Source organism: Anguilla anguilla, chromosome 18, assembly GCF_013347855.1.
Source record: "Anguilla anguilla isolate fAngAng1 chromosome 18, fAngAng1.pri, whole genome shotgun sequence".
Lineage (NCBI taxonomy): Eukaryota > Metazoa > Chordata > Actinopteri > Anguilliformes > Anguillidae > Anguilla > Anguilla anguilla.
The window spans coordinates 16,910,577-16,936,765 of record NC_049218.1 but is presented as its reverse complement, the minus strand read 5'-3'; the positions used below and the strand labels follow the sequence as shown (position 1 = coordinate 16,936,765).

At 43.8% G+C, this 26,189-nt stretch overlaps 1 protein-coding gene and 1 long non-coding RNA gene across 9 annotated transcripts in view; one reads left to right on the top strand and one right to left on the bottom strand.

Annotated features, from left to right (window-relative positions):
• Window positions 1–15,497, bottom strand: part of LOC118218133 — a 51,345-nt gene extending 35,848 nt beyond the window's left edge. For 4 of the 8 annotated variants that reach the window (XR_004763370.1, XR_004763373.1, XR_004763372.1 and 1 more), the window contains exons 1-6: window positions 15,328–15,493; window positions 9,505–9,566; window positions 8,700–8,846; window positions 8,007–8,228; window positions 7,834–7,899; window positions 5,614–6,067 (exon numbers count right to left, since the gene is read on the bottom strand). This is a non-coding gene — a long non-coding RNA (uncharacterized LOC118218133). Of the gene's footprint in view, window positions 1–5,613; window positions 6,068–7,833; window positions 7,900–8,006; window positions 8,229–8,699; window positions 8,847–9,504; window positions 9,567–15,327 lie in introns of all 8 variants that reach the window. The other 4 variants (XR_004763367.1, XR_004763369.1, XR_004763371.1 and 1 more) reach the window with 4 other exon arrangements.
• Window positions 1–23,155, top strand: part of LOC118218132 (GDNF family receptor alpha-1-like) — a 73,131-nt gene extending 49,976 nt beyond the window's left edge. The window contains exons 4-9 of the mRNA XM_035400556.1: window positions 3,449–3,800; window positions 5,741–5,850; window positions 8,786–8,920; window positions 14,314–14,507; window positions 19,400–19,447; window positions 20,397–23,155. Of these exons, the coding sequence (XP_035256447.1) occupies window positions 3,449–3,800; window positions 5,741–5,850; window positions 8,786–8,920; window positions 14,314–14,507; window positions 19,400–19,447; window positions 20,397–20,549 (992 nt within the window). The 3' untranslated portion in view covers window positions 20,550–23,155. The remainder of the gene's footprint in view (window positions 1–3,448; window positions 3,801–5,740; window positions 5,851–8,785; window positions 8,921–14,313; window positions 14,508–19,399; window positions 19,448–20,396) is intronic.
• Window positions 23,156–26,189: the final 3,034 nt, after the last annotated feature.

Below are 26,189 nucleotides of genomic sequence, written 5' to 3'. Positions count from 1 at the left end.
ATAGGATAATTCAAATGGGTTCCTTCTCATGTTATCGGGTCATAGTTTGTTCTAAACTAGAAAGCGACGGTCTGACTGCTAGACTCTGCTCTATAATTTAAGACTGGATTCAGACAATGAGTGACAATGATTACAGCATCCCCAGGTCGCCTACTCTATTTCAGATACCCCTGCTTGATGCAGATATTCTTTATTTAAGATTAGGCTACATAGGGTGACGACCCAGACTCGAACCACTACAAAATAAATACTCCTGTTTCTTTGAGCTAATCGTTTTTTTGGTGTCTGACACCAAAATCATAAATGACCATAATATGAATAATGTGCATTGGTAGCATTGCCAGATTCAAATGAAAAGTGCTTAATCTGAATGAAAAGTCTAAAACGAGATGTCAAGCTGTAACTAGATTGCTCAACATGAGTAAATTATAATATAAATCAGACTAAGGGTTTTAAAAATTATTATTAGCCTGTGAGGCAATAATTTGTTTTGATCAGGATGCCAGAACTTTATTTGTAGCTTATTGCTTCCCATTCTGTTACGTGTCATAATAAAATTATGAACCAAAGAATTTATTGTGTTATTATTATGAGTTGGCAAATTATGGCAAAGATATTTATTTTTTTATGATAACGCAAGAGAATTAGTGTAAAGCACTGATTTTACTTACAGTACTATGTTCCAAAGACGCAGCATTCCATGGGCTAGCATGACCACTGTAAATGGTGCAATGTGCGGGTGTATATGCTAAAGCGGGTGGGGGTATTGTTAGAGGATTGTTGAAGTCCATGTCTCTGTGCCTGTCCACTATTGGTTATATACATATCATATATGTAGGTGCACAGTAACTTGCCTTTTTATATTGAAAATGTTACTACACCAGTTAAAAATCTAACTAAATGTCTATGCTTGTATCTACAGATCGTGTGATGGAAGGTGAGAGAATAAGAGTGGCTTGGTGTTTCTTGCTGTAAGAGATTTAAGTGGAATTAAAGCTCAGTGTCCATGTCTTCAAAGCTTCTCTTTAGACTGTTCAAAGTAAGCCAATTAAATCGGAGGTTTCTGGGGCCCGTGGTTTGACATCCCCCGTGCGGTGATTTTTTTTTTTTTTTTAAGCGTGACACATTCTCTGTCAGCGCAGTTTTTATTTTTCTTGTCTAATGACTGCAGTTTAAATTTCAAAATTAAATAAAATAGCATTTATTCAAAGGAATCTGTTACTATGACAAATAATTTCTATCATTTATTGACATTAATGGGTCACACTGTTCATGCAGCTGATAAATCCATCACTATGAATTAATTATGGCATCTTCTGAAAGACAAAGAGACGGTGAGCAGTTGTCAAATTAATAAGAAATACTGACAATTGACATTATTCAATGGAAATTATTCTGGAAAAATTGCCTGTGCAGTTCTTGGCACAATGTTCTTGTTTGTTTTAAATTACCGTTACATTCTAAAATGGACAGAATGTGGTGCAGAATAGTGACACTGAAAGCATTTTAAAGTGACAGCTGGAAAGAACTTAACATTAGCAGAGCACACTGGAAATATTCAGCCTCTTCAAGGGATTTAACAAACCATGCATCGCTAAGCAGCAGGAATAAGTGCGCGTTTAACATTTTCATAACATTCTCACACTAATGCATAATTCAGGCTCGCACGCGCAGCTCCCGCTCGCGGACACAGCCGAGATGCCTCACGTTTCTGTCAGCTGTTAATACCTGCAGACGTGGGGCAGAAACAGGAAGGTTCTCTCTGTAGCTCCCCCTGCAGGTAGCGCACTAACACAGCGGGTCTGTCCCCACAGTCAGTAACCGCACGCACTGCACAGATAACTGCACGACTCCGTCCACAGCTTCCGTACACATCTGCTGACGCTTCCAGAAAGCGACATCCTGTCCAAAGCTCACCCCGAAGGCATAGCAGAGACACAGAGACCCTCTGTCACCCCGCCCTGTGACCTTCCCACGCCAGGACCCATCGCACCCCTCCCCCCCCCACCCCACTGTGACCTTTAGAAAGGACAGCCTCCACCTCCCAGAGGGACATGAGTTCTGACGTGAGAGTCGGGTCGGGCCGGGGGCCGGGAGAGAGTGCCAGGGAGTGTGCCACCATGCGGTACCGCTCCTGGGGGTTTGGACCAGATAACCTGTCACATCTGCTACTCTTTCAAGTCTGTTCATGCTATTTTAGCTGCCCAAACTGCACCCTTTTCATCCCAGTTCCAGTCCTCAAGAAATAAGCGATTGGTGCTCATTAAATAAAAATGACTGATGTCACTACACCTTCTCCAGAAACATAAGTTAATTGGGTCTCTGTAAGAAAGCAGACAATTAGGAATATGCAACGTATGAATAACCTTTGGCATCATGTTCTTTGATGGCTCCAGACTCTGTTCCAGTTATGTACAGTATTTGCACCATGTGGAGAAATTCCAGTGAGCTGTGCCATTTGATTTGGGAAAAGAGGGTCTTATTGCTCTTATCTTTGTGTCTTACATTCCTACGTATCAGGTGAATGTAGCCCTTCACCCAAAATGGCAGATGAAACCAAATTGCATAGAAAGCAGCTGTATGATGCCTTATGGTAATGGCTAATGTGTATGGTGTTTGAGAAGGAATGTGGTTTCAGGGGGTCAGAGTGCGTCTCATCCTGTTAAAACTGTGGGCTTTAATTTAACAAAGACCTCACTGATGTGGAATCGTTACAGCACCAATGCCAAGGCTGTATGGCCTTGTGTGCATCAAGTGTGCACTTCCTGCACATCAAGTGTGCTGCACCTGTTCATCCACTGTGCACTACCTGCACATCAAGTGTGCTGCACCTGTGCATCAAGTGTGCAGTACCTGCACATCAAGTGTGCTGCACCTGTGCATCAAGTGTGCACTACCTGCACATCAAGTGTGCTGCATCTGCACCATTAAGTGTGCACTGCCTCTGCAGAGCAGTGACTGTCCAGCTCAGCTGGTGGACTCCAGAATGAGAAGAAGCAGCTGCTGACAGCAGGCATTTTAGAGGCGAGCGTCTGCACTCTGCTGACTTGACGGAGGACACTGCAGCAGCGAGCTAGGCTTAAGAGCGGGACTGGCTGTTCCAAACTGACAGAAAATAAATAATATGGGTCAGAGAGGGAAAGGAAGAGGGGGCTCAGACTGCTTTCATAAAGGAAGCATGCTGGCCCAGTCTCTCGCAATCTCGCAAATGCACGCCTGGCATCAGCTCGCAACGCAGAGTGGCTGCAATGTGTGAGCTGGCTGACAGAGATACTGTGGCTGGCTAAATATGATCCAAGTACATCAAATGTAAATGCTGATCAAATGCATTCGTAAAAGGGATGAAATATCATCCTAAGAAACTAAACCTAAGTGCGTATGTGTGTGCGTGTGCGCGTGTGTGTGCGTACGTACAAACTCCTCAAAGCGCTTATTCTTGTATTGGCAGGTGAGCCCGCGGTGACGAAGGAGAATAACTGTCTGAACGCGGCGAAGGCGTGCAACCTGAACGACACGTGTAAGAAGTACCGCTCGGCCTACATCAGCCCCTGCACCAGCCGCGTCTCCACCGCCGAGGTCTGCAACAAGCGCAAGTGCCACAAGGCCCTGCGGCAGTTCTTCGACAAGGTCCCGCCCAAGCACAGCTACGGCATGCTCTACTGCTCCTGCCCGCCCACCGACCAATCGGCTTGCACCGAGCGCCGCCGCCAGACCATCGTCCCCGTCTGCTCCTACGAGGACAAGGAGAAGCCCAACTGCCTGTCTCTTCAGGCCTCCTGCAAGACCAACTACATCTGCAGGTGAGTGCAAAAAGGCCAGCTACGGTTGAGTCTTTCCGGTAGGTCTGCTATGAGGCAAACTGTACGTGCAGGTGAGACCGTTCCTTTGATCCATCACAAATGGCCCTATGAAGAGGCATGTTTCTGGGCTATCCCTGCAACTGAGGAATGAGTGCAGTCTTAGGTTTTGTTTCAGTAGTTCCATCATTGGAGGAGAGCACTGTCTCCACTTCAGACAAGAATACTGATAGAAAGATGAAGATCATGACAACATAGATATGATTATCTCATGTTGTTTGGATGTTTAATACTATTGTGAATGATGGATCACAAGCTGCACAACAAATATATTTATTTTTTGAATGCCCTCAGTGACATCTCAGAAATTTCTGAGGACATGGATTTATTTTTCTTGTCTTTTTTTTCCTCAAGCTTTTTGTTTGTTTACAAACCTCTGGCTTGTCACTCCATAATTCATTCATGCCAAGGAGTCAGAGAGACGAGATAACTGCCCATTAGCCAGCCCCCGAGTTTGCAAAGATATGGGCTTTGTCTGGAAGACCTCTGTTTGTGGTCTCTCGTTTAAGTGGTGTAGGTTTTAATCTCCTGTGTGGTGTAGGTTGTAATCGGCAGTGTGGTGTATGTATTAATATGGTGTGGTGTAGGTTTAATCTGCAGTACAGTGCAGATTTTAATGCAGTGTGGTGTAGGTTTAATCTGGTTTAAATGCAGTGTGGTATAGGTTTAATCTGGTTTTAATGCAGTGTGGTGTAGGTTTAATCTGGTTTTAATGCAGTGTGGTGTAGGTTTAATCTGGTTTTAATGACGTGTGGTGAAGGTTTAATCTACAACATGGTGCAGGTTGTAATCTGCGATGTGGTGTAGGTTTTAATCGGCAGTGGGACAGTGCAAGGGAGTTTCCAGGCGATCGAAGGTGTTAGGCAGACAGTGAGGGCAACATGAGCTAACTCAGTCTGACAGGACGTTCAGCGTTCGGAAGTGTTAACAAACCTTTCCCAATCACATTAGACCAAGGCTTGTAAAATAAACATGCTGTAATTGCCTGGAAGAATATCACAGGAGACTGAATTTCTCCACTCAGATGCCAGAGTATCATCATCAATTGGGAGGCAAATAAAGGATTAAAGCGGAAACACATAGCAGATAAATCATCATTCCAAACTCCCCTGGCATTTCCAGGGAGAAAACATGAAACCAAGGCTAATGCATTTTATGAACCTGTGTGTGTGCATACTCCAACCTCAGACTGTATAAATGTCACCTTGGGTAATGATTAGCAGACTTTATGACATTATGGTATATAAACGTATATTCTGTTAGATTGCATATGGTTGATGGAGGTGAATGGGGCTTGATTTGAGAGTGGGTGATAATGACTCGGCTGAATCGCAGACAGCTGCAGCCACTTCCAGAGCAGTGCACTGTGGGATTCCAAGGAAGAATTAGTGCAAATAAATGAGGTCTGTTTGGACCTGGGCCCCAGGGTTCTTTCCACACAATATCATGAAAATTCAACAGCGGCAGGGTAATCTTTTTGGCGGCAGATGAGACTTGGGTTTCCAGGGGTTTGCTGAGGTTTACGCGGACATTTTTACACTCTTGTTTGTCGTTCTTGTTAATGGCGTTTATTTTGTTTTAGTTTCCCCGCGTGAGGGTTTAAAGGCGGCAGTCCCTGTCGCGCTGTCGCAGTCCCTGTCCTGCGGTTACAGCCACAGTCCCAGCGCAGAGCCGTTTACTGGGGCTCAGAGATGGATGTTTTAAACAAAACCCAACGCCAGTTTCACACCACGAGTGTACGGAGCACTGTACTCACCGCAGGGCTAATGCATGCTAGTTGTAGCCGTCTGTGGGTTGGTTCATTCTGGGGGGGTCAGCGGTCAGGGGTCAGGGGTCAGGCCATAGGTGTTCACTGCTGTCTTGTTGCGGTGTGTTCTTTTCAGGTCGCGACTCGCTGACTTTTTCGCCAACTGCCAGCCGGAGCATCGCTCCCTGTCCGGCTGCCTGAAGGAGAACTACGCCGACTGCCTGCTTGCCTACTCCGGCCTCATTGGTGAGTCTCACCCCAATAATCCTCCACCCTTCCTGAAGGAACCAATGAAAACTGGCCCCTTCCTCTCATACTGTTCCTGAGCGAATCGTGCAGACTCCTATATGCACAGCTCTGACTGTGATGTAGGCTCAGGGGGCTGGGCAGGACTCCGTTTAGGAACTGCCCTAGCAAGGGCTCTGTCACCAGAGGTGTGGTGACAGGGCACCAGGATGGCTAACTGGATGGCCCAGGTACAGGAACAGGAGGTTGGAAAGGAGGGAGAAGAGTGGTTAGAACCTTTACCGTACAGTAGCATCTCTAACCCAGCAACACCACTCCCAGGCACAAGTTTGTTTTCCCAGCTCTTCTCTCATACCTAGCCCAGCCATGTTTTAGATGCTTTATTAGAGGGATACACGATGGTATGGCTGTAGGCCTATCTCCCGATATTCCTGTATGTCAGCTGAACTAAAAGCTCAATCTCACTGATATCCCTTGTGCTGGTCCTAAAGTAATCTCACTTATATCACTTATACTATTTCACAAGTAATATCTGAATCTCAGTAATATAACTCATACTGTTTCAAAAGTAAGATTTGAATCCCAGTGACAGACCTGCCAACCTGCACGCATTTTGTGCACCAACCACGCAAATGGTGACCACCTTGGTCAAAATATGCAGCTACGAAATGGCAGCTGAAACTACGCAAAAATGTGACCGTAATGTTAACATATAAAACGTTAAAACATGTTCGGTAACTTTACGAGATGATGCATTTCAAGGGGTATATCCTAATGAGATAAATTTGTGTATATAGTTAGCCGTAGTAGTAGCTCGCATACGATTTAGCCTCGTTAGAAGGCAAATAACTGATGGAGTAATTTAGTTGCAGCACCTCAAACGCTACGGAGACTCCCTGTTCAAACTTTGAATCGCGCACGCTCTGTTGGAGCAAAGTGACCATTGCAAAGCTGACTATAGACTGCTAACGTAGCAAATAATTCCTATTATTGCAGCCAGTCACCCGACCAGTCTTGCAGTTAGAATATAATCATGACGTCAGATGACGAGGATACTAACAAGGAGAGAGAGAGAGCAGCAGACCTACTAAAAAGAAGCGAGTCCATGCCCCCCAGAAGTTCCTCGCAAAATATCAGGAGCAATGGCCGTGCCTCCGCCCCTCAAAACGTCCGTTTTGCACATTGTGCAATTATGATTTTCACATTAGCCACCAAGGAGCTTCAGGTAATAATTTAGCTAAACCTCTAGTTACAAAGGCCTACATTCCTAGATAATTTTTCAATTGAATACTTTTTTTTTCATTAGGCCTATATGATGTGTGCCTATATAAGCTGATTAAATTATTTAATTATTAAATAAAAATGGAAATCATGAACAGAAACTTGGTTTTATTCATAATTGACAGTGTTTTACATCGCAACACGTTTTTTTTTTTTACTTTTCTGTAAATACTTGAAAATGAAAACGTTACAATATACAAAATAAATTATTTCCATTTTTATTAAATAATTGAATGCAATTCACTTAACTGATGGTTATCAGTTTGTATAAGCACACATATCATATAATTAAATATTAATCATGAAAAAATTGTTTTAAGCAGGCGTAATCAAACTTTTGACTTGCAAGTGTATCATAATATAGCCCAGTGCAGTGCAAGTGATATTTTAGAATCAGGTCAAATTATACAATTTTGCCTGATCACTTCAACAGTCAAAACTAGAATTATGAAGAAAGGCTTGTGTGTGCGTGCAAAGCGAAGTGGTGCGAAAGCATGTGAACTAAGCGTTACACTGACTATTGTGGTACTCAAAATGTTTTCCTAAGGTTGGCAGGTCTGCAGTGATATAACTCATACTGTTTCACAAGTAATGTGTCTCACTGATGTTGTTCACTTCTGAATTACGCCAGTATCAGTCATACTGGTATGCACCAATATCAACTGTACTGTTCCTAAAATAGTTAGTGAAACTCACCCATACCAGTATTGCTGTTTTTTGTCTCCCAAACTGCCACGTATATGGGAATCAGTGGCTGGAGAGTGTATGCTGAAATACAGATTCAGATGCGTTACATTCTGTGGGCACACAGCATATAAAAGAGAGCAGGGCATTTTGGGAAGAGTGGTGGGGGGGGGGGGTTTCTGTTCTCTTACCTTCTCAGTGCTCTCCCCCTTTATGGATGGGTCTCCTGGTCCTCCAGTTCCTGCTGCATTCCAGAGAGAGCTGGCCTCAGAATCCCTTCGCTTTTCAACTGTTTACTTTCCTCAGCCACAGAACAGCTCCCTCTGGAAACATTGCCAGCATTTTCCTTTACTTTCCAAAGAGGTTCTCATATCAAAACCTGACGGAACTCTTTTCATTGGTACGCTGACCCCCTGCAGGTGAGACGGGTGTTGTCAGTAAAGCTTTACAGGCAGAAACCACTCGTAAAGAGAGAAACTATGGGCACTGAGAGAAGTCTTGTCTACAGGGAGGGAAACCTGTTCACAGATTGAAGGAACAGGTGCATAATGGGAGACCAGGTGAACAGACAGTTAGGCCATATGTACAGAGAGAGAAATCTGATGTAAAGCAAGGAAAGCAGCCAGAGAGAAACCATGTGTACAGGCAGAAATACCAGGCGTACAGAAGAAGAGATTCCAGATATATATTGGTGAGAAAACAGGCAGAAAGACAAGGACAGCTAATGTTACCTAACTTTCCGAAATATATCCAGACTTTTTTTTTTTTCGCTGTTCGCCACAAATGTTCACTCAAGTTCACAGTCTGAAAGTCAACTTCAATGGAGAACCGAATACACCCATCGAACTGAAAGTATTAACTTGTACTTGTACAAGGGGACATACTTGTTAGACATGCTTTTGTAAAGAGAGATCAGATGTTCAGACGAATAGAGCAGGTTTAAAGGTCCCGTATCCTCTCTGGCCCACAGGAACAGTGATGACCCCAAACTACCTGCGTTTCCCCCACATCAGCGTGTCCCCCTACTGCGACTGCAGCAACAGTGGAAACAGCAAGGAGGAGTGCGATACTTTCACCAAGTTCTTCACTGACAACACCTGCCTACGTAAGTACTGTAATCCCCCCACGTGCGTGCACACACACACACGCACACGCACTCACACTCACACACACGCACACACACCCCCCTCCCCCAACACACACACAAACACACACGTGCACCAACACACGTGTCCACACACACCCACTAACACTGCCCACAACAAACTACCAACTATGGCACCCCCGCACACAGAGTACACGCACCCAATATATGACCAACACCCCCTGACATCACTCTGCTCATTTAGACCGTGAATCACAGAACACAGATAAGACTAAAAAAGGGTTTTGAAGCCACAGACTTAGTTTCCCTGCCCTCTTCTCAATGATAACGAGGGGAAAATAAATTCTTTGTCTTTCAGGTCAGATTCTTTCTTAGACTTTTTAAAATTAAACCTTGAGTGATTATTAACAGCTTTTTAATAATTCAGCACAGTCCATCTTCACAAAAGAAGCAGGAGACAATGTACTTTCCTTTTTCTTTCTTTCTATTCAAAACCGAGTCTGAGGGAAGGCGTGTGTTGGGAAACAGTGGGATTGTTAACTTTGGAAAGCGATTTACGTGCCAATGAGGGGAGCCGGTGTCACCTTGAAGAGCGGTGGAGGCAGCTTGGATCGCTGTGGGATCTTCACTATGCTGCAGCTGCATTCTGGTAAAGAAAGGAAGATGGGAAGAGAGGAGAGGAGAGGATAAACTGCGAGCGCTGAGTAAAGACAGATGGGTGATGCGCGCACTTTGGACTTCAGGCTCTGGGCACAAATGAGGGAGGCCGCACCCCGCCAGGTTAAATGTGGTTAAACTGATGCTGTCTCTCCTGGGGGGGGGGGCGGTGGGGGAGGGGGTGTCGAGGCGGAGAAATCGGGCGAGGAGATGGGCAGCTCTGTGCCCTGGATTCCTCAGCCCGTCTGCTCTCGTTAGGACCCCTCCGCACGCTAACGAGCGCTGACATATCAGAGGCCTCGTTCCCTGACCTGTCAGCGCTCGTGCGTCTCAGGGAAAAAAAAAAAAAAAAAGACCCTTGCTCCCATAGCCCCCTGCCAATCAGAACCAGAACAAGCCCACCCCAAGCCTAAAGCTTCACGATCCTTTTCCAGATATTCATAATTCACTGAAGAGGGCAAGTACCTAGCGCGACATGCTCTTTGTGATCAGAGAGCTCAAAACCACCACAACCGCTAGTAAATACATTTTTTTTTAAAACACAAAAGTAATAACAACAGTGATTTGACAGTGGCTTCCTATTGTAGAACTTGCAATGCACAAGAAATACAGAGAATACCCAGGGTTCTTAGCATTAACACTCCTAAAAATTGGTAGCTACTCATATTGAATGAAAGGCATTCCGGCTCCCTGTTAATCCTTGAATTCAGAGCAAGCCCCAGTGCATTCTGGGTATTGTGCCTGGGGAGAGGAAGAGATACCTTCTCCATGTATACTGAGCTTCCTGCTTTTGGGGGTACAGAGCTGGGAAATCTGGCTTAGCTCAAATTTACACATATTGTGTTGAGTACAACTGAAAATGGTCAATATTTTATATACTATTCTTACAACCTTTAATCAACATACTCAGATACGAACAAGAATATCAAACGTTCACATTGCATTTATCTGTATAGAAAAAATGATGATGATTAGGATGAAGAAGCAAGTGCCGCCCCACCCCCACCCCCTTCAGCATCCATGCCAACTCCCAGCCTCCAGTAGTCAGCTCCTGGTGATTACTGGTGTTGGTGGCGGCAGCGGTTCAAGCACAGCAGGCTGGTGCCCTGGGGCAACCCTGTTCTTCAGATTCAGTGATAGAATTGAGGGTAGCTACCTGGATGACAGGACAGCTCAGTCGCCTTTAATCTGCTCATAAACATGCACCAACAGTTCAATTATCATGAGAAATGATATTATCATCCCCGTTTATATTTATGAGGCTCTGCCATCCTGGCTAACTGAAACCCTCCCATCCCTGGGGGACCCCAGAGCCAACTGTGCATCATCCTGCGAGGCTGCTGACTGCAGTCAGCACTGGCACAGTCCGGATTCAATACCAGACCATGGAGCCCACCATTCACTAGAACAGAGCCATAACAGATACCAGACCATGGAGCCCACCATTCACTAGAACAGAGCCATAACAGATACCAGACCATAGAGCCCACCATTCACTAGAACAGAGCCATAACAGATACCAGACCATGGAGCCCACCATTCACTAGAACAGAGCCATAACAGATACCAGACCATAGAGCCCACCATTCACTAGAACAGTGTAATAACAGATACCAAACCATGGAGCCGCACCATTCACAAAAACAGGGCCTTAACAGATACCAGACCATGGAGCCGCACCATTCACTAGAACAGAGCCATAACAGATACCAGACCATAGAGCCCACCATTCACTAGAACAGAGCCATAACAGATACCAGACCATGGAGCCCACCATTCACTAGAACAGAGCCATAACAGATACCAGACCATAGAGCCCACCATTCACTAGAACAGAGCCATAACAGATACCAGACCATGGAGCCCACCATTCACTAGAACAGAGCCATAACAGATACCAGACCATAGAGCCCACCATTCACTAGAACAGTGTAATAACAGATACCAAACCATGGAGCCGCACCATTCACAAAAACAGGGCCTTAACAGATACCAGACCATGGAGCCGCACCATTCACTAGAACAGAGCCATAACAGATACCAGACCATAGAGCCCACCATTCACTAGAACAGAGCCATAACAGATACCAGACCATGGAGCCCACCATTCACTAGAACAGAGCCATAACAGATACCAGACCATAGAGCCCACCATTCACTAGAACAGTGTAATAACAGATACCAAACCATGGAGCCGCACCATTCACAAAAACAGGGCCTTAACAGATACCAGACCATGGAGCCGCACCATTCACTAGCACTGCATCTTAACAGATACCAGACCATGGAGCTCACCATTCACTAGAACAGAGCCTTAACAGATACCAGACCATGGAGCTCACGTCTCACTAGAACAGTGTCTTACAGTACCAGTCCGTGGGGCCCATCCATGCACTGAAACAGTGCCTTGACAGCGTGAGCCACCCAGCAACCCCAAGGATATTTTTTTTATTTATGTGTTTATCTTTATTTAAAAGACAATTTTTTTTTTTCAAAGGAGACCTGGCCAAAAATGAATCAGCATGAGATCATAGTCAGATTGGATCCAGGGTCACACACAGTCCATGCTCAATCACAATTTCTAGCAGCCAGTAAAGCACCCCTCTATTACCTGCACATTACTGGGCACAGATTTAAAGATGGCCAGACTTACATTTCTATGGAAACATGTCATAATTTAAAATGAAATGTCATTATATGGCATTTTTATAGCACAAAGCGAAGTATGAAACTTTGGGTTAACAGGTACAAAGTATTTTTCCCATTCTTTCAATTATTAAGGACCTCCACTGGGGTGACTGTCGATGTAATTACTGCTATTGAGGAAGAAGAAAGAATGTCGAGCCCCATGTCAAGAGGAACATGCAGCTGTGACAGAATGGAGAACAGCCTTCTATTAGGGCTTTGGGCTGGCCCGACCGACTGCATTACTGTGGCAGGGGGCCACACCCTCATTGTTACCTGTGCGTTCACCTGGAGCTTGGCTAATGGCCCACTTATCCCACCTGCATGTCCTCGCTCAGGAGCCCTGGGGTGCCACAGGAAAGCACCGCTGCTCAATGTTCGTTTCCATGAGAATATCAAAATGAGCTTCCTGCAGTCCACTTCCATCTCTAGGTGTTCCAACTAACATTTCTATTTCAGTTTGTATATTTAAAGTTGATATTTGAACTTTTAACAAACTATGAACAGTATTAATGGATGTTCTGATGGTCTGTATGTCAGTCATGTCTATGTGTGTGTGTGCATGCGTGTAATGAACCCCTGACCACAGCTCTCAATGTGGATGTTAATTATGCAGCCAACCCATTGACTGTTGCCACCTGATTTACATTAGTTTACCTACATTTGTGGATTTAATGGAAGGTGTTGGTATGCTACAGCTAAAACATCAACATGTTGGCTGCAGTGAACACTGGAACGCATATTTTATACGTACTAAATTAGTCTTTGCTGATCATCAAGGTCAAAGCAGTCATATTTTCCCACAAATAAACAGCGAGCAAGAGCAGAGACAGCGTATTTGCTCTCAGATGCGTTGCATTAAATTACATTGTGTCTGTGAAGCAGACAGGCATTACACGCCTGTGAAAGCCCATGAGCCTTGCACTCGCGAGTGGCACGCTCACATTGATCAGGTGCTATTTATGAGCAAACGGCAGAGCAAGCAGCCTGTTACTAAGGCGATGAATAAAGCTGAAATATGGGCATGTTACGTGCGCATACGTGACATGTTAGAATAGACTCAGCCAGGTCAGCTGTCCCTCTGCAGCATGTCTAGTGCTCCGCTGTCTCCGTGTTCACATCTGCATTTCTGGAGGAGGGGCAGATGTAGGCGAGTCCTGCCCCTCTCCCCCATCCTGCCCTCCCGCACCCCTTAAAGAGTGTTAGTGAAGGTACGGTCTCTGTCAGTCTATGTGGGAGGGAAAATATAGGGTTTTACACAGTGGGTAACTGCCTACTAGTTGCTCTAGTCAAAGTTACAATGAAATCATTTGACTGTCACAAAAATACAATTGACATCCCAGACATTTTTCTTTCTTTTGATACCAGCAGAAAATGAATCTTGATATAGGATAAACTCATCCATGGATTATTCCTGTGCTGGGAGAGTGGGACGTATGTTTTTTTTTTAAAAATTAATATGAGCTCTAAATCTTTCTTGGGCAAATTCAGCTGACTGGTAAAAAAAAAAATTTATCCATGCAAATTTCACTCTTTCATCTGCGCTTTCTGTATTTTAAACGGGTTCAATGACCCAGGGAGAAAAGGGGTAATTATTCTCTGAGTGGAGCACACTGAAGGGGCCATCTATCTTTGGATCCCCTGATCCACTGCAGGTACTCTGTGCACCCATTACGAGACCCTGTAAACAGCCACACCATCAACTCAGCTTTACGGTTATTGCCTGCTAAGCTATTCATATCCCACAGCCAAAATAAAATTGTGTTTTATTTTCAAGCAATTAGATAATTTTCCCAGTTGTCTTCTGACAGCATGATGAAAGTTTTTTTTATTTTTTTTATTTAATTATTATTATTTTTTTGGCTGAAATTACCCATTAGCGGAAAATGGAAATTATGTTTTTCATTTTGAAAATTTTCTTTATTTTAATTTCTAAACGGTACTGCATTTCTCTCTTTCCCTCTCTCTCTTCTTACATTCACTCAGTCCCGGGCTCTCCCCGTCTCCACGCTCTGCGTGAATAAGGTGTTCCTCTCTTCTCTGTGCTGCAGGTAATGCCATCCAGGCTTTCGGCAACGGCACGGATGTGGGAGTCTGGCAGCCGGCACCCCCTGTCCTGACCAGCGCCTTCACCTCCGCCCCGCCCCACAAAGGCAGGGACAGGTCTCCCAACACACTGGATGCCCAGAACAACCCCCTCAACGCAGCCGACGGCTCGGTCTACCACTTCTGTGGGAGTCTACAGGTGAGAACCACGTCCACTATGGCCACTACCTCACACACTACCACGCTCATTCTCTCCCTACCCCACCTACTACCTCATCCAATATTATCACTACCACACCCAGGATGTTGTTACTCCACCAACCATCTCATTATCATGGCCATTACGCAGACCGCAGGCCTGCTGCTGCTATTGGGTCCAAAAATAGAGAGCCAGACACTGCTGAGTGACAGCTGGTAAACAGAAAGTGTGTGTGTGTGGGGGTTTATGTCTAAATGTGTACATGCGTGTGTACTGTATATACGTGTGTATGTGCGTGTATACATGTGTACGTGTGTGAACAGGAGTGTATTTGCATATGTGAGTGTGTGTGTGTTTGTCAGAGCAGCTGGGAAAGGAGTATGCAGGAGGTCAGATCAAGGACAAACCTGACCTCTTTTAGAATACACTTCTGTCCCACAGGTCTACAGCTGAGTATACACACTCCTACAGTCAAAAGAACATCAGTCAAGGTCTACATCATAATACCAGAATAACATATTCACCCGTTCATTAAAACAACTGAATGTCAGATAACCATGTACAGCTGCTCATACAGAACATTATAACATGCTTGCTTGTACAAACAGCAGGTTTAAACAGAAGGTTGGAATCTTGCACACTGAAATCTTGCTAACAGACAACCGAACCTCAGATTCACACGTTCACTTGCATACATAACAGTCTGTTGTCTCATGTTTGCTAAAATGTCTGATTCACACATCTAGTTGTTCATACAAACAAGAAAATATCAGAATCACAGACACATAGCATAAATAACAGAACAGAAAAACATGGATACCTTCTTTTCTGGGCCTAGAGTGAGTCCCTTATGCAATATTTCCTATCTTAATGTCTGATATCAAGAAGTACTCTTGTTGCCCTTCTCTGGGTGTTTTTGAGAGCTTCTTCAATACTATGTGACTGGATATAGTTTGGTAAATGTGGTTTGACGCAGCGGAGAAGTGAGTAACCTTCAGACCTGTACACAGAGCTGAGTGCCAACATCAGGGCCCAGAGCAGCAGTCATTATCATACCCGTTGTCAGGGAAACCTGCTCCCAGGAAGCCACTAGTCAATAACCACCCGGTGAGCTTCGGTTTGTATTGTATTTAAATGCAAATATGATAGACTGCGCAGATTGATTTTCATTAGAAACACTGGACAGCTCGGCGGGTCCGCAGTGTATACTGTGTGTTAAACAGGGAGCTGCGAGGTTGTGCCAATCCGTTTGAAAAAACCGCTGACAGAAAATTTGAGGTGTTAGTAGTTCAGTTTAACTGTGGGACCACCTGCTTTCAATATACTTTGTGTCCTTCATTCCACAGTAAAAGTATGTATACCTTTATGGCCACCATCAGTGTATTATGTGCATCCACACATACTCAGTCCATGGTTTTAATGTATTGCTTAATTCAGATTAGCAAATGGCCTGTGCCTGCATTATTTACCATCTTTATCTGTTCTCTGGAACGACTGATTTGTGAAAAATTATTCCAAGTTCTATTTTAATGGATATTTAACTCCAAGTCAAAGCCTACATTATACAGAAACACTGCATGTAGAACTTTTGATGAATTACTCAACATCTTCGGCGATATATATTTTTTATATGCTCGGCATGTAAAGGTTTCTATCACATGCACGCATGCACACACCTCCGTTGATGTCCATGGAAACTCACACTGGCACGCACACGTATGATCGGCCTGCAGTTCAGGCGATGTGCATCAGATCTGTTAGCACTCTAAGTTGCTGGACAGAATGAAGTTAATGACCATATGCTTCGCTATTAGCCCTCATGGTAATGCCAGGAGAATGCGGCTGGCATTCTGGGCCTTTCCCTAATGAGACGGCCCATGGACATGGTCGCTTGATGAGCTGTCCTGTCGTCTTTCATCATTCCCTTCTGTTTGCAACACACTACTCCTGGAAAACTGATGACAAAGACACACCAATACTGGAAATGAGAAGAAAGGACCGATCCTCTGATATCGATTCTGCTAATTATATTTAATCATAGGCCTACCTTGAACTGGAAAAAATAACTTTTTCTCATAATTATTTCTGGAAGGGACTTTGGCATCAGTCCTGTTCATTATATAAGTGATTTGCTTTTCAGACCACAACAATGGAAGAAAAGTATTTGCTCTCAATGTCAGTAGCAACTTTTTTGAGAGAGAATGCTTCAGCTTTTTATACTCTGTAGTGCACTTGCCAAGTCACTCCACTGTGAAGTGCACTAGCTGAAGTCACTCTACTGTGAAGAGCACCAGCTCAAGTCACTCTACTGTGAAGAGCACTAGCACAAGTCACTCTACTGTGAAGAGCACTAGCTCAAGTCACTCTACTGTGAAGAGCACCAGCACAAGTCACTCTACTGTGAAGAGCACTAGCTCAAATCACTCTACTGTGAAGTGCACTAGCTCAAGCAACTGTACTATGAAGAGCACTAGCTCAAGTCACTCTACTGTGAAGAGCACTAGCTCAAGTCACTCTACTGTGAAGAGCACTAGCTCAAGTCACTCTACTATGAAGTATTGTGACTTAGCGCGGACACCGTTTATACAGTAACAGAGACACATCTGTACAGCAGCAGGTTTACATAATTACACAGGTAATTAGTCCTTGAGAACAATGACGGTTCTGTCACTGAGCCTCATTCAGCTCACTCCCTCATGTGCACACAAACACACACACACCCACACACTCACAGTCACACATATTTTTGCGTACTCATGTACACACACTTGCGGGCACACTGATCCAAACATGCCATGTAGAGGACACACACAGCACACTGAGCAAAGACCATTCATGCAGCACTGAGCTGATAATAGAGGGTCCACCAAAAATACATTTTCCACCCACCAAGAAAACAATTATATAAATGCTGTTTTGTCTCACATTAAAGGAATCTGATTGTACCACCGATGCTATCCATAAGCCTAACACAACTATTCATCACATTGGCTTAATAGTAATAATGTGATTTATTACCTGGCCGTTTTTCTGTAAGAGAAGGACCTCCTGGCTCAGGATGAATCATGTTTTTTTTTGGAAACTTATTCCACAGAAATGCTTCTCTCCTCCTTTTCATTTTGTGGCGAGTTTATAATGTTCTAAACTCACTGTGGAATCACTTTATCATGCTGCCTGTCTCCTCTCTCTGTCTGTGGGGAAAAGCAAGCAGACTACAAACACAGTGGAGGATAATTTATCACTCTGTCAAACCAGCCCCCCTGCCAACACCCCCCAACCCCACACACACACTTCCTAGCACTCACACCCCTTGTCACTGTACCTCCCCACCCCATCTCCTCCCGGTTTTCACACACAGGCTCACCTGTTCACTACACTGTTTGTTACACCCCCCCCCCCTCCCAACCACTCAATTAAACACCCACCTCACCACACCACGTCCCACACACCCTTGAACAGGAAATATCCATATTTAATACCATAGACATTGTGAATAGTAAAAGAGCTGAAAGGTTTGTGAGTTGTAAGCCAGAGCCACGGGCCCCTGTGCTACAGCAGGGTGATGCAGGGTCGTCAGCCATTGCGCTGCCAGAAAGATCGTTTGCCGGACCTATCAAAAGAACAGGAAACAATGTTCCTGGAATATGCGGGCTGCAGAATGCTCAGAAACACAAAAAAACCAGGCGGAGAAACAAAGCGCTTGAGTCACGCGGCGGACGGCACGCAGCTTCTGCGTGGAGCGCTGGAGATGGCGGGCGGTCTCTAAAGCAGCGTTCAGTACACCGCAGCGCTGCGGTTAATTAGGGCCCCGCTTAACGGGCCGACAATTACTTCAGGTCCCTTGTTACCTTGAATGCGCCTGCACGCGGTGACTGTTGCCATGCAGAGGTAAATGCATAACTAAGTGAGCAAGAGGATCCACAGATTCCACTTTTACATCAGTGCTTTGCAGTTCAGTTGAAATGACTGCTTGGGTCATGCTCAGGTTACTCATGCCCTGCCTCATAAACAACATAAAATTAAAGTTTTATGTAGAAAGACAAACCCCCAGTAATGCGAAACCCAGGTTAAGTGCTTTGTTGCACGCGGTAAACTCACTCAAAGTCAATTGCCCGTAGTACCAATATTTAAAAAATGCTTGGGATTTCAGCTGTGATGGATCCTTACATTTCTACTGTGTCAACGCAAAACAGGAAATGATGGATTATTTTCATAACCTGTCCTTTATTTACATAAAGCACATCAAGTTCTTGTCAACTTATTTTCCCGCTGAAAAATGTTTTTGAAAATATTCTCCAGAAGACCTAATTCAGTGCAGTTGGCTGTCAGCATATTAGGCTGGGCAAGACCCCGGCCAATCCCCACCTGAAACTGGATAGGCTTGTGTCTTATCCAGCTGTCATTTGTGTTTGGGGCAAATAAGAAGTAAAATGATTTATAGGAGAGAAGCTTGCCAGTAAAGTGACGGTGAGAGTATGTCAAGTCATTACCAGTGACCTTGTCTGCCAACATCCTGACACAGTTGGGTTACACAGGGAAATACACAGACCTGAGCTTTGAACAGTACAGCTGCACTCCTATTTCTGAAAAAAGCTCAAATCACAGAGCAGAGGGAATATCAGGCCGTGCTTTTCTCTCTCTCTCTCTCTCTCTCTCACTCTCACTCGCTGTCTGTCTGTCTCTCTCTCTCTCTCTCTCTCTCTCTCTCTCTCTCTCTCTCTCTCTCACTCGCTCGCTGTCTGTCTGTCTGTCTGTCTGTCTCTCTCTCTCTCACTCTGTCTGTCTGTCTCTCTCTCTCACTCTCACTCTTTCTCTCCACACACCAGTAAAAACCTAGAAGCACACACATATGCGAGCACACAAACACATTATCTATCCTTTGTTTGTTCTAGGCTCAGAAGCTGAAGTCCAACATGTCGCTGGAAGCAGTCCTGTGTGTGGTAAGCATGGAAACTCATCCCACAGAACAACACCATACTTGTCACCCTGTGAATAAAATCATGAGTTTGGTCATTTGCTAATGTTAGCAGTCACCTGAGGGCACAGGTTGTATCAATCTGAAGGATCTCACGTCTTTCTGTCTAGATCAGGTTCAGTGATCTGTTCATCAGGCTGTATAACTAGTGCTTCATGCAGATTTCCTCAAAAGATACATTGATAAAGCGACTGATCTAATTTTATTATTTAATTAAAAAACATTTCAGAGACCATTTGGAATCCCGTATAACACACATAAAGATTAGTGAATGAGAAAGGCATTGATACAAGCAGATTTCAGTGTTAGACTCAGGTCAGATTAGACAAATGTGTGCAGGTTTCACTGGTAGTGATACAGGTGAGATTATAAGGATGTGAGCGCTTTTCTCTGTTGGAAACACAGGTGAGATTACAAGGATGTGAGAATTTCTTTTTCTGTTAGAGTCACAGGTGAGATAATGTGGATGTGAGTGCAGGTGGGATTTCCTCTGGTACACACCAGAATGATGCCTTCCAGTCTGAGGGCCTGCCAGGCTGCTGTCTGGGCCTTATCTACTGCCATTTAAAGTTCAGTAAATGTCACCACATAATAAATCAACATCATTCTATCAACTGACATTTAGTATTCCGGAGATAAAGTCAAAGAGCTATAAAATAGGTGACCCTTTTCCACGTACCAGAAAAAAAAATCCATCTCATTACAGTGTTTACTAAAGTCTTTTTTTCCATTTTTATTTTGAAAGCAGCGTTTACAGATTAACAGTGCGTAAGCAGCAAAGCTATTTTTATTTTAAAGTTAAAGCATGTTTCTCTTTGACTGCCGTGCACTCTAACCTCTGAAAAAATACGAGGTCCTCTAGAGGGTTTGTTGTAGTTCCACCCACCATTTTGCTGATGACGCTGTGTTCACAGGATCCGCAGATTGATGACCCGAGTACCTCGAACACCATCTCCAGGAACTGCTGCTGGCAAAGCTCCCCTCCCAGCCTGTGCTCTCTGCTGCTCACGCTGGCCGCAGTGTGGTACTGCACCCCGGAGGCTCTCTCTTCTCCGCAGCTCTTGTAGCTGCACCGGTCTCACTCATGGACAGGCACAAATTTGTACAGAATTCCTTTCTGTTCCCAGTCACCCGTTGTACTTCTTCACATATTTTTTATTTTTTTATTTTCTCGAATTCTCTGGTTTTAGAGGCTAAGTGGAAGCTGTGTGCTAAAGTGGTCTCTGTGTTGCTGGATTGTCTCTCTCTTTAGGTTTTTTGCCTATTGTTATTTTCATTTTTATGTTTTGAAGGAAATGCTCCTTCAGTGTTTAGCGCTAAAGTGAATATTTGATGCGTTGCTACATTCCAACACACAATGGCTGCTGGACATGTGGACTTTTTAGGAGGAAGTTGGAGGGTAAGGGGACAGGAAGCTGTAAAATAAGTTCTGAGTACAAAGGAGGCAGTTTTTTGAGTGTTGGGAAATCTTACATGTGGTGTCTGTGTATTTTATCAAACAGTATCCACACTGGGAGAGGATGTGGATGAGGATGAAGGTGACTGGGTAAAATGGGGTGGAAGCTGTGGATGGGCAGAGAGGGAAAAAGGTCAAAGGTCGATTGGATCCCTCCTCTCTCTTAATGCTTGGCAGACTTACAACTGACCTGATCTAACTTTCTCTACTTTTATAATTGACAAAGTAATACAAACTCCTGCTGCTAACTACATGTTCAGGGGCAACATGTCCTCAACATCAGTGGATACATATCACTAACTCACGGCACAGAGTACACAAAAACCATGCACGCGAACGCGCGCACGCGCACACACACACACGCACGCACGCACACACACACTTGATTTTGACAAGGCTTCTTTCTGGAGGCAATACCCTGGAAGCCAGGAAGCCAGTAACTGTGATATTTAGCTTGTCTCAACTAGCTGTTATCTTGCAGATATGTTTTATTATTTTTTAAAGTTAGGAGTTAGATTGAATTGCTCCATTCAGTAAAGCGTAATATTGGTCTGTAATGTTGGTGCATTTCAAATAATTTTGTTAGTGCCGCTTGCACATCTATAATTCTCTACGAAGACCAGAGCGGACAAATGATATTGGTCTGGTAAAGTGTTCTTGTGGCTGTTAACTTACAACCATACGCCACATCTGATGAAATTGGACGTGGATTCACATATTGAACTCTGTTTTTTTAGGATATAATTGCACATAATCACACACTACAGCCAAACTGGCATTTGTCTTTGTATTGCCTTCATAATAAAATCCTCAATTGGTTTAAAAAGAGCTCTGGACGACGTTTGAAATCTGATTCCAGTGTAAAACATGAAATGTAAGTCTTGTAAGTAATTTGTTATCTTTTTGTATGTTTGTTGTGTGTCTATCCAGAAAATTGCTGATGTAACAATTACTTCTCCAACATACTAACATGCAACGTAAAGAAATGGTGGGGAGTTTGCAAACATTAGCCAGTTTATTTGATGATTTTATGATCACTGACTGCCTATGATGAACAGCTACCACCCTTTCGCCCCATACACATCGCATGTGCAGTGAATATCATTGTCATCACACACAAACTTGATTGTTTAAACTGTGCTGCTTTTGTTTCTGTGGCTTTTAAGAAACGTGTATATTGGTCCATGTTACACAGCTACCTAACTTTGTTCATTTACATTTACAGGGCATTATACAATATAATGTGTGTGCTTAATTAATGCGGATGGGGAAAGCCATCTCAGTGTTGTTGCTAATGAGAACACAGTTTGTGTGACTGGGATTTAGTATTTTCTTGAGAAATATATATATAAATATATATAAATATATATGAAATTCAATCTGGCTTATCAATTTATCTGTCGTGACAGATAAAGAAACTGCATTTTTTGACATTGTGCTAAATATTTTTCATCGGAGTACAATTAATGTATTCATTCATGAAGGACATTTTGAGGTCGAGTTGAAACCTTTTTTTTTACCCCACTGTAGCAGTCCCACTATTTTTTTTTTTAAAGAAATATTGTACCATAGTTCCAGTTTTCGCTGTTGCCTACGTGGCGTTTTGCTTTATGGTAAATACCCAGTTATTTTTTATATTTCTTTCATCAATACCTTAATTTATTGTTTTATCCTCTCCCATGCGTCACAGAGCACAGAATTGTATATGGATAAAGTTATATGAATACTGCATGGAGAATTATTAATGCAAAAAAAGCTTTCTGAATTATTTGTTTAACCAATTAGAGAAGATTTTTTTTAGTGGGCAGCCAAACAAGTGGTTTTATTCGCAGTGTTTTTGCAGTGTCAAGGGTTGGGGAGTTTTGGAGGTTTCATGGGGCAACTTTGGTAGTAGCGGTGGAATCTCTGGCGGGCCTCTGGAGTGGGGGGGGTTCATGTTTGTTAGGGAGATGGGGGGGGGTGTTGGTAGGGAGAGCAGGAAAGCAGCAAGCAAGGGAAAATGAGCAGTTTAAGACCCCAGAAAGTGAAGCACTGGGTCAAATCATTCAATATTTATATCCTTCCATATGCATTGATTTGGTTGTTAAAAGGGGGAAAAATAAAAAAAAATGTTTATACTTGCAAAACAACTTCACCTATTGGCCACATAACTTCTTAGCTTGTGAAAATGTACAATCTATTCTGTAAAAATGATCATTAAAATGTTGATTCATCCAACACAATGAAGTCCTGTGGTCCTTGTCCTGACTTCCAGTAGTGATTTGTGACACAACAACCAACCCACTGAGACAACTATAAGCAGTTGTGTTAGATTTCTCCATTCAGTTACCTTACTGTGAGGTTCTGAATTATAATAACTTTTAACATAACTATAGTTATGAGGACACATGGTCTTCGATGCGACAACCCATCCTCTTCTGCTGAAGACAGAAGAGGTGCTTTTAAGAATCTCAACAGCTACAAAATAAGTAACAGCACTGACTAAACTGTTTTAGGACAGAATAACAGCAGAGTGAACTGTTTTATGACTGAGTAACAGCACTGACTGAACTGTTTTATGACAGAATAACAGCACTGCCTCGGCTGTCCTTTGGCTGAGTAACAGCACTGATGCTGCTGTCCTTGGCACGGCTCTCCTTGGATGCGAACAGTAAGCCAGAAAAGGAACTTTAAAAAAAAACAAGCAGTTTTTTTCCCCCCACCCCCCCAGTTGCAAAACGGGTCAGCACTCAGCGGAGACCGGACAACAAAGACAGCATTAGCGCGGGGAGCTGGTTCTGTCCTGGGGCCTCGTCAGGTCGCATCAGGGCTAATTTCTTCAATGGGTCCTCACAGCGGAGCGAAAATGAGCAGGGAGCAGGTTGGCTACGAGCGCCCCGCTCCTGGAGCCGCCCCCCCCCCCCCCCCCCCCCCACGGGGCTGACGTACCGCAACGCGACAGCGCTCACACAAGCCCACGCAAACAACCGCCGATTTCACAGCTCCCCCTTTAATCCAATTCTCTGTCAAGCGAGTCAGCCTAATCGCAGTTAAACGCAGTGTAATTTATATGATAATCCCGCAGCCTTAACACGAAACGGCACCAAGGGGAACGCGGTCAAAACACAGTCTTCCCCCCCTTTGGAGCTGTTCTAGACAAAAATATATACATGCATTTACAAACAAACAAATGTTCAATGAATGGGGTGCTATTCCATTCACTATAGCTCCACTGCATGTGAAACCAGACAGTTGTTTTAACATGTATAAGAGGGAGGAGTTTCATGTCTGCACACAGGACCAAAATCACAACTACATTTTCAGCAGGTGCATTTGCAGATTTACAGTAGCAAATGCATTTTCAAATGTTTCAGTACGCTGGCTTTCATGAGCACCGTCGCACCAAACAGCTCACCGCCGCTTTCAGAAGGGAAAACAAACGTCCAAGCGTTGACGCAGGGTGTGAGGTACTGTACGGCCGATGGCCAATTCAGACGGCGACTGCGACTGAAAAAAGACACAAGTCGCAAGGCAAACTTTCAACAGCCAGCACACAGTCCGCTCCTGCTGATCCTCATGATGTTCAAGCAGAAAAATGAATGTTCAGTCACAGATGCACAAATATATAGAGTACGGGGGGGGGGGGGGGGGAACAAGGGAAGGCACTAGGGAAATCATCGCTCCCCATAACAATAGAGTGGCTCTTGCCATCCGAGCAGGCAGGAATAAGCACTGTGGGCAATACCCGCTCTGTGAAAGCGTGAGGACCAGTGTGGCGTCTCCCCGGCGATAAAGGCCACACATGAAGGGCCCTATCCACGGAGGTACAGCTAATTACCGCACCTCCACCGCTCCTGAGCCGAACCGCGGATACCCGCCAGCCTGACCTTCTCAAAGATCACACTCTGTTTGCGGATTATTACATCATATTTTCCTTTTTCATATCTCAAACAAGAACCGAAAGGTCAAGGGCACTCACTTCTCTTACAAGATCAGATTGAACTTTTTTTTTCTTATTTTTTTTTTCTGTGGATGATGTGGATTTAGTGACTTTTTACCAACATTGGATTTCAAGAAGGGCACAAATAAGAATGTGACAACAGCAAACTTGCTCCAATAAGCTAAAAAGTAGTTTGTAAACGGGTGAGGTTCCTGATTCCCAGTGCTGGTTGACTGTTAAAATAACATAACAAAAAGCTATTTTTATTGTAAGTTTTATTGCATGAAACAGACTGTCAACACATAGGTCCAAGGTGAAAAAAAATCTAAATGGTTCTCACGGATGTATTGTGGTGTGAATCTATTCAGAAAGAATTTTCACATATTTAAAAAATCTTTTTTGAAATCTTTATGGTAATGCAGGGTATGATTATTCAGTGGCATCTCAGTCACTTGGACTTTTTTTTATTTATAAATCAACAAAAAGAGGAATAATATAATGTGCATATTGTAAAATGCATAACTTTATTCCACAAATTCTAATAAACTAAAAAGAGAGTGTAAAAATGGTGGAAATGTCCGTACAGAAAGATAACCAAATACAAAAAGGTACTACTGTCAGACACATTCAGTGTGCAATCTTGAAATTATAGCCCTCTGGCAAAATTGATCTGTAAAAAAGGAAAGATATTGAGCATTAGTTCTTATGAATGTGTGGAATTGGATTTTTGATAGAAAATGACAGAAGGGCTTCACCACAGTGGAATGGGGACAGACTGAGTTTTCTAATGACTGTGAAAATCAAACAGCTTAAGAGAAATGAGGTGGTGAGGGGAACATGAAATGACAAAATTAACATTCAGGGGATATGTGGATTTTGTAAACTATAAGAATAAAAAATCAGTATACACTTCCACAAACACTGCAACATGTTCAAAGAGAATTTGACACAGACACTTTATACAATTATACAATTACACACACACATGCGTGCACGCACACACACACACACACACACACACACACAGGACCACCACTGGCATTCACAAAAGATGAGAATTTGAAAAGGCCAGGACCAGCTCTGCAATAATGTGCATGTCTGAGTATCTGCTTTAAAATCAAATGAAATGAAGATTTTGATCATGACCGGTATCTTACATGCAGTCACACTAAGCTTAAAAAACAGGGTGCTCTCTTCCTCGTGGCTGTCCCTTGATAAGTATGAGGATTCCCTCCTGAAAGCAGCCATAGAGGCTGGGGACAAACTGCCTCTGCCCACCCCCACCCCCACCAAACACTGCAATGCATCATATCCCAATATACTAAATACAGG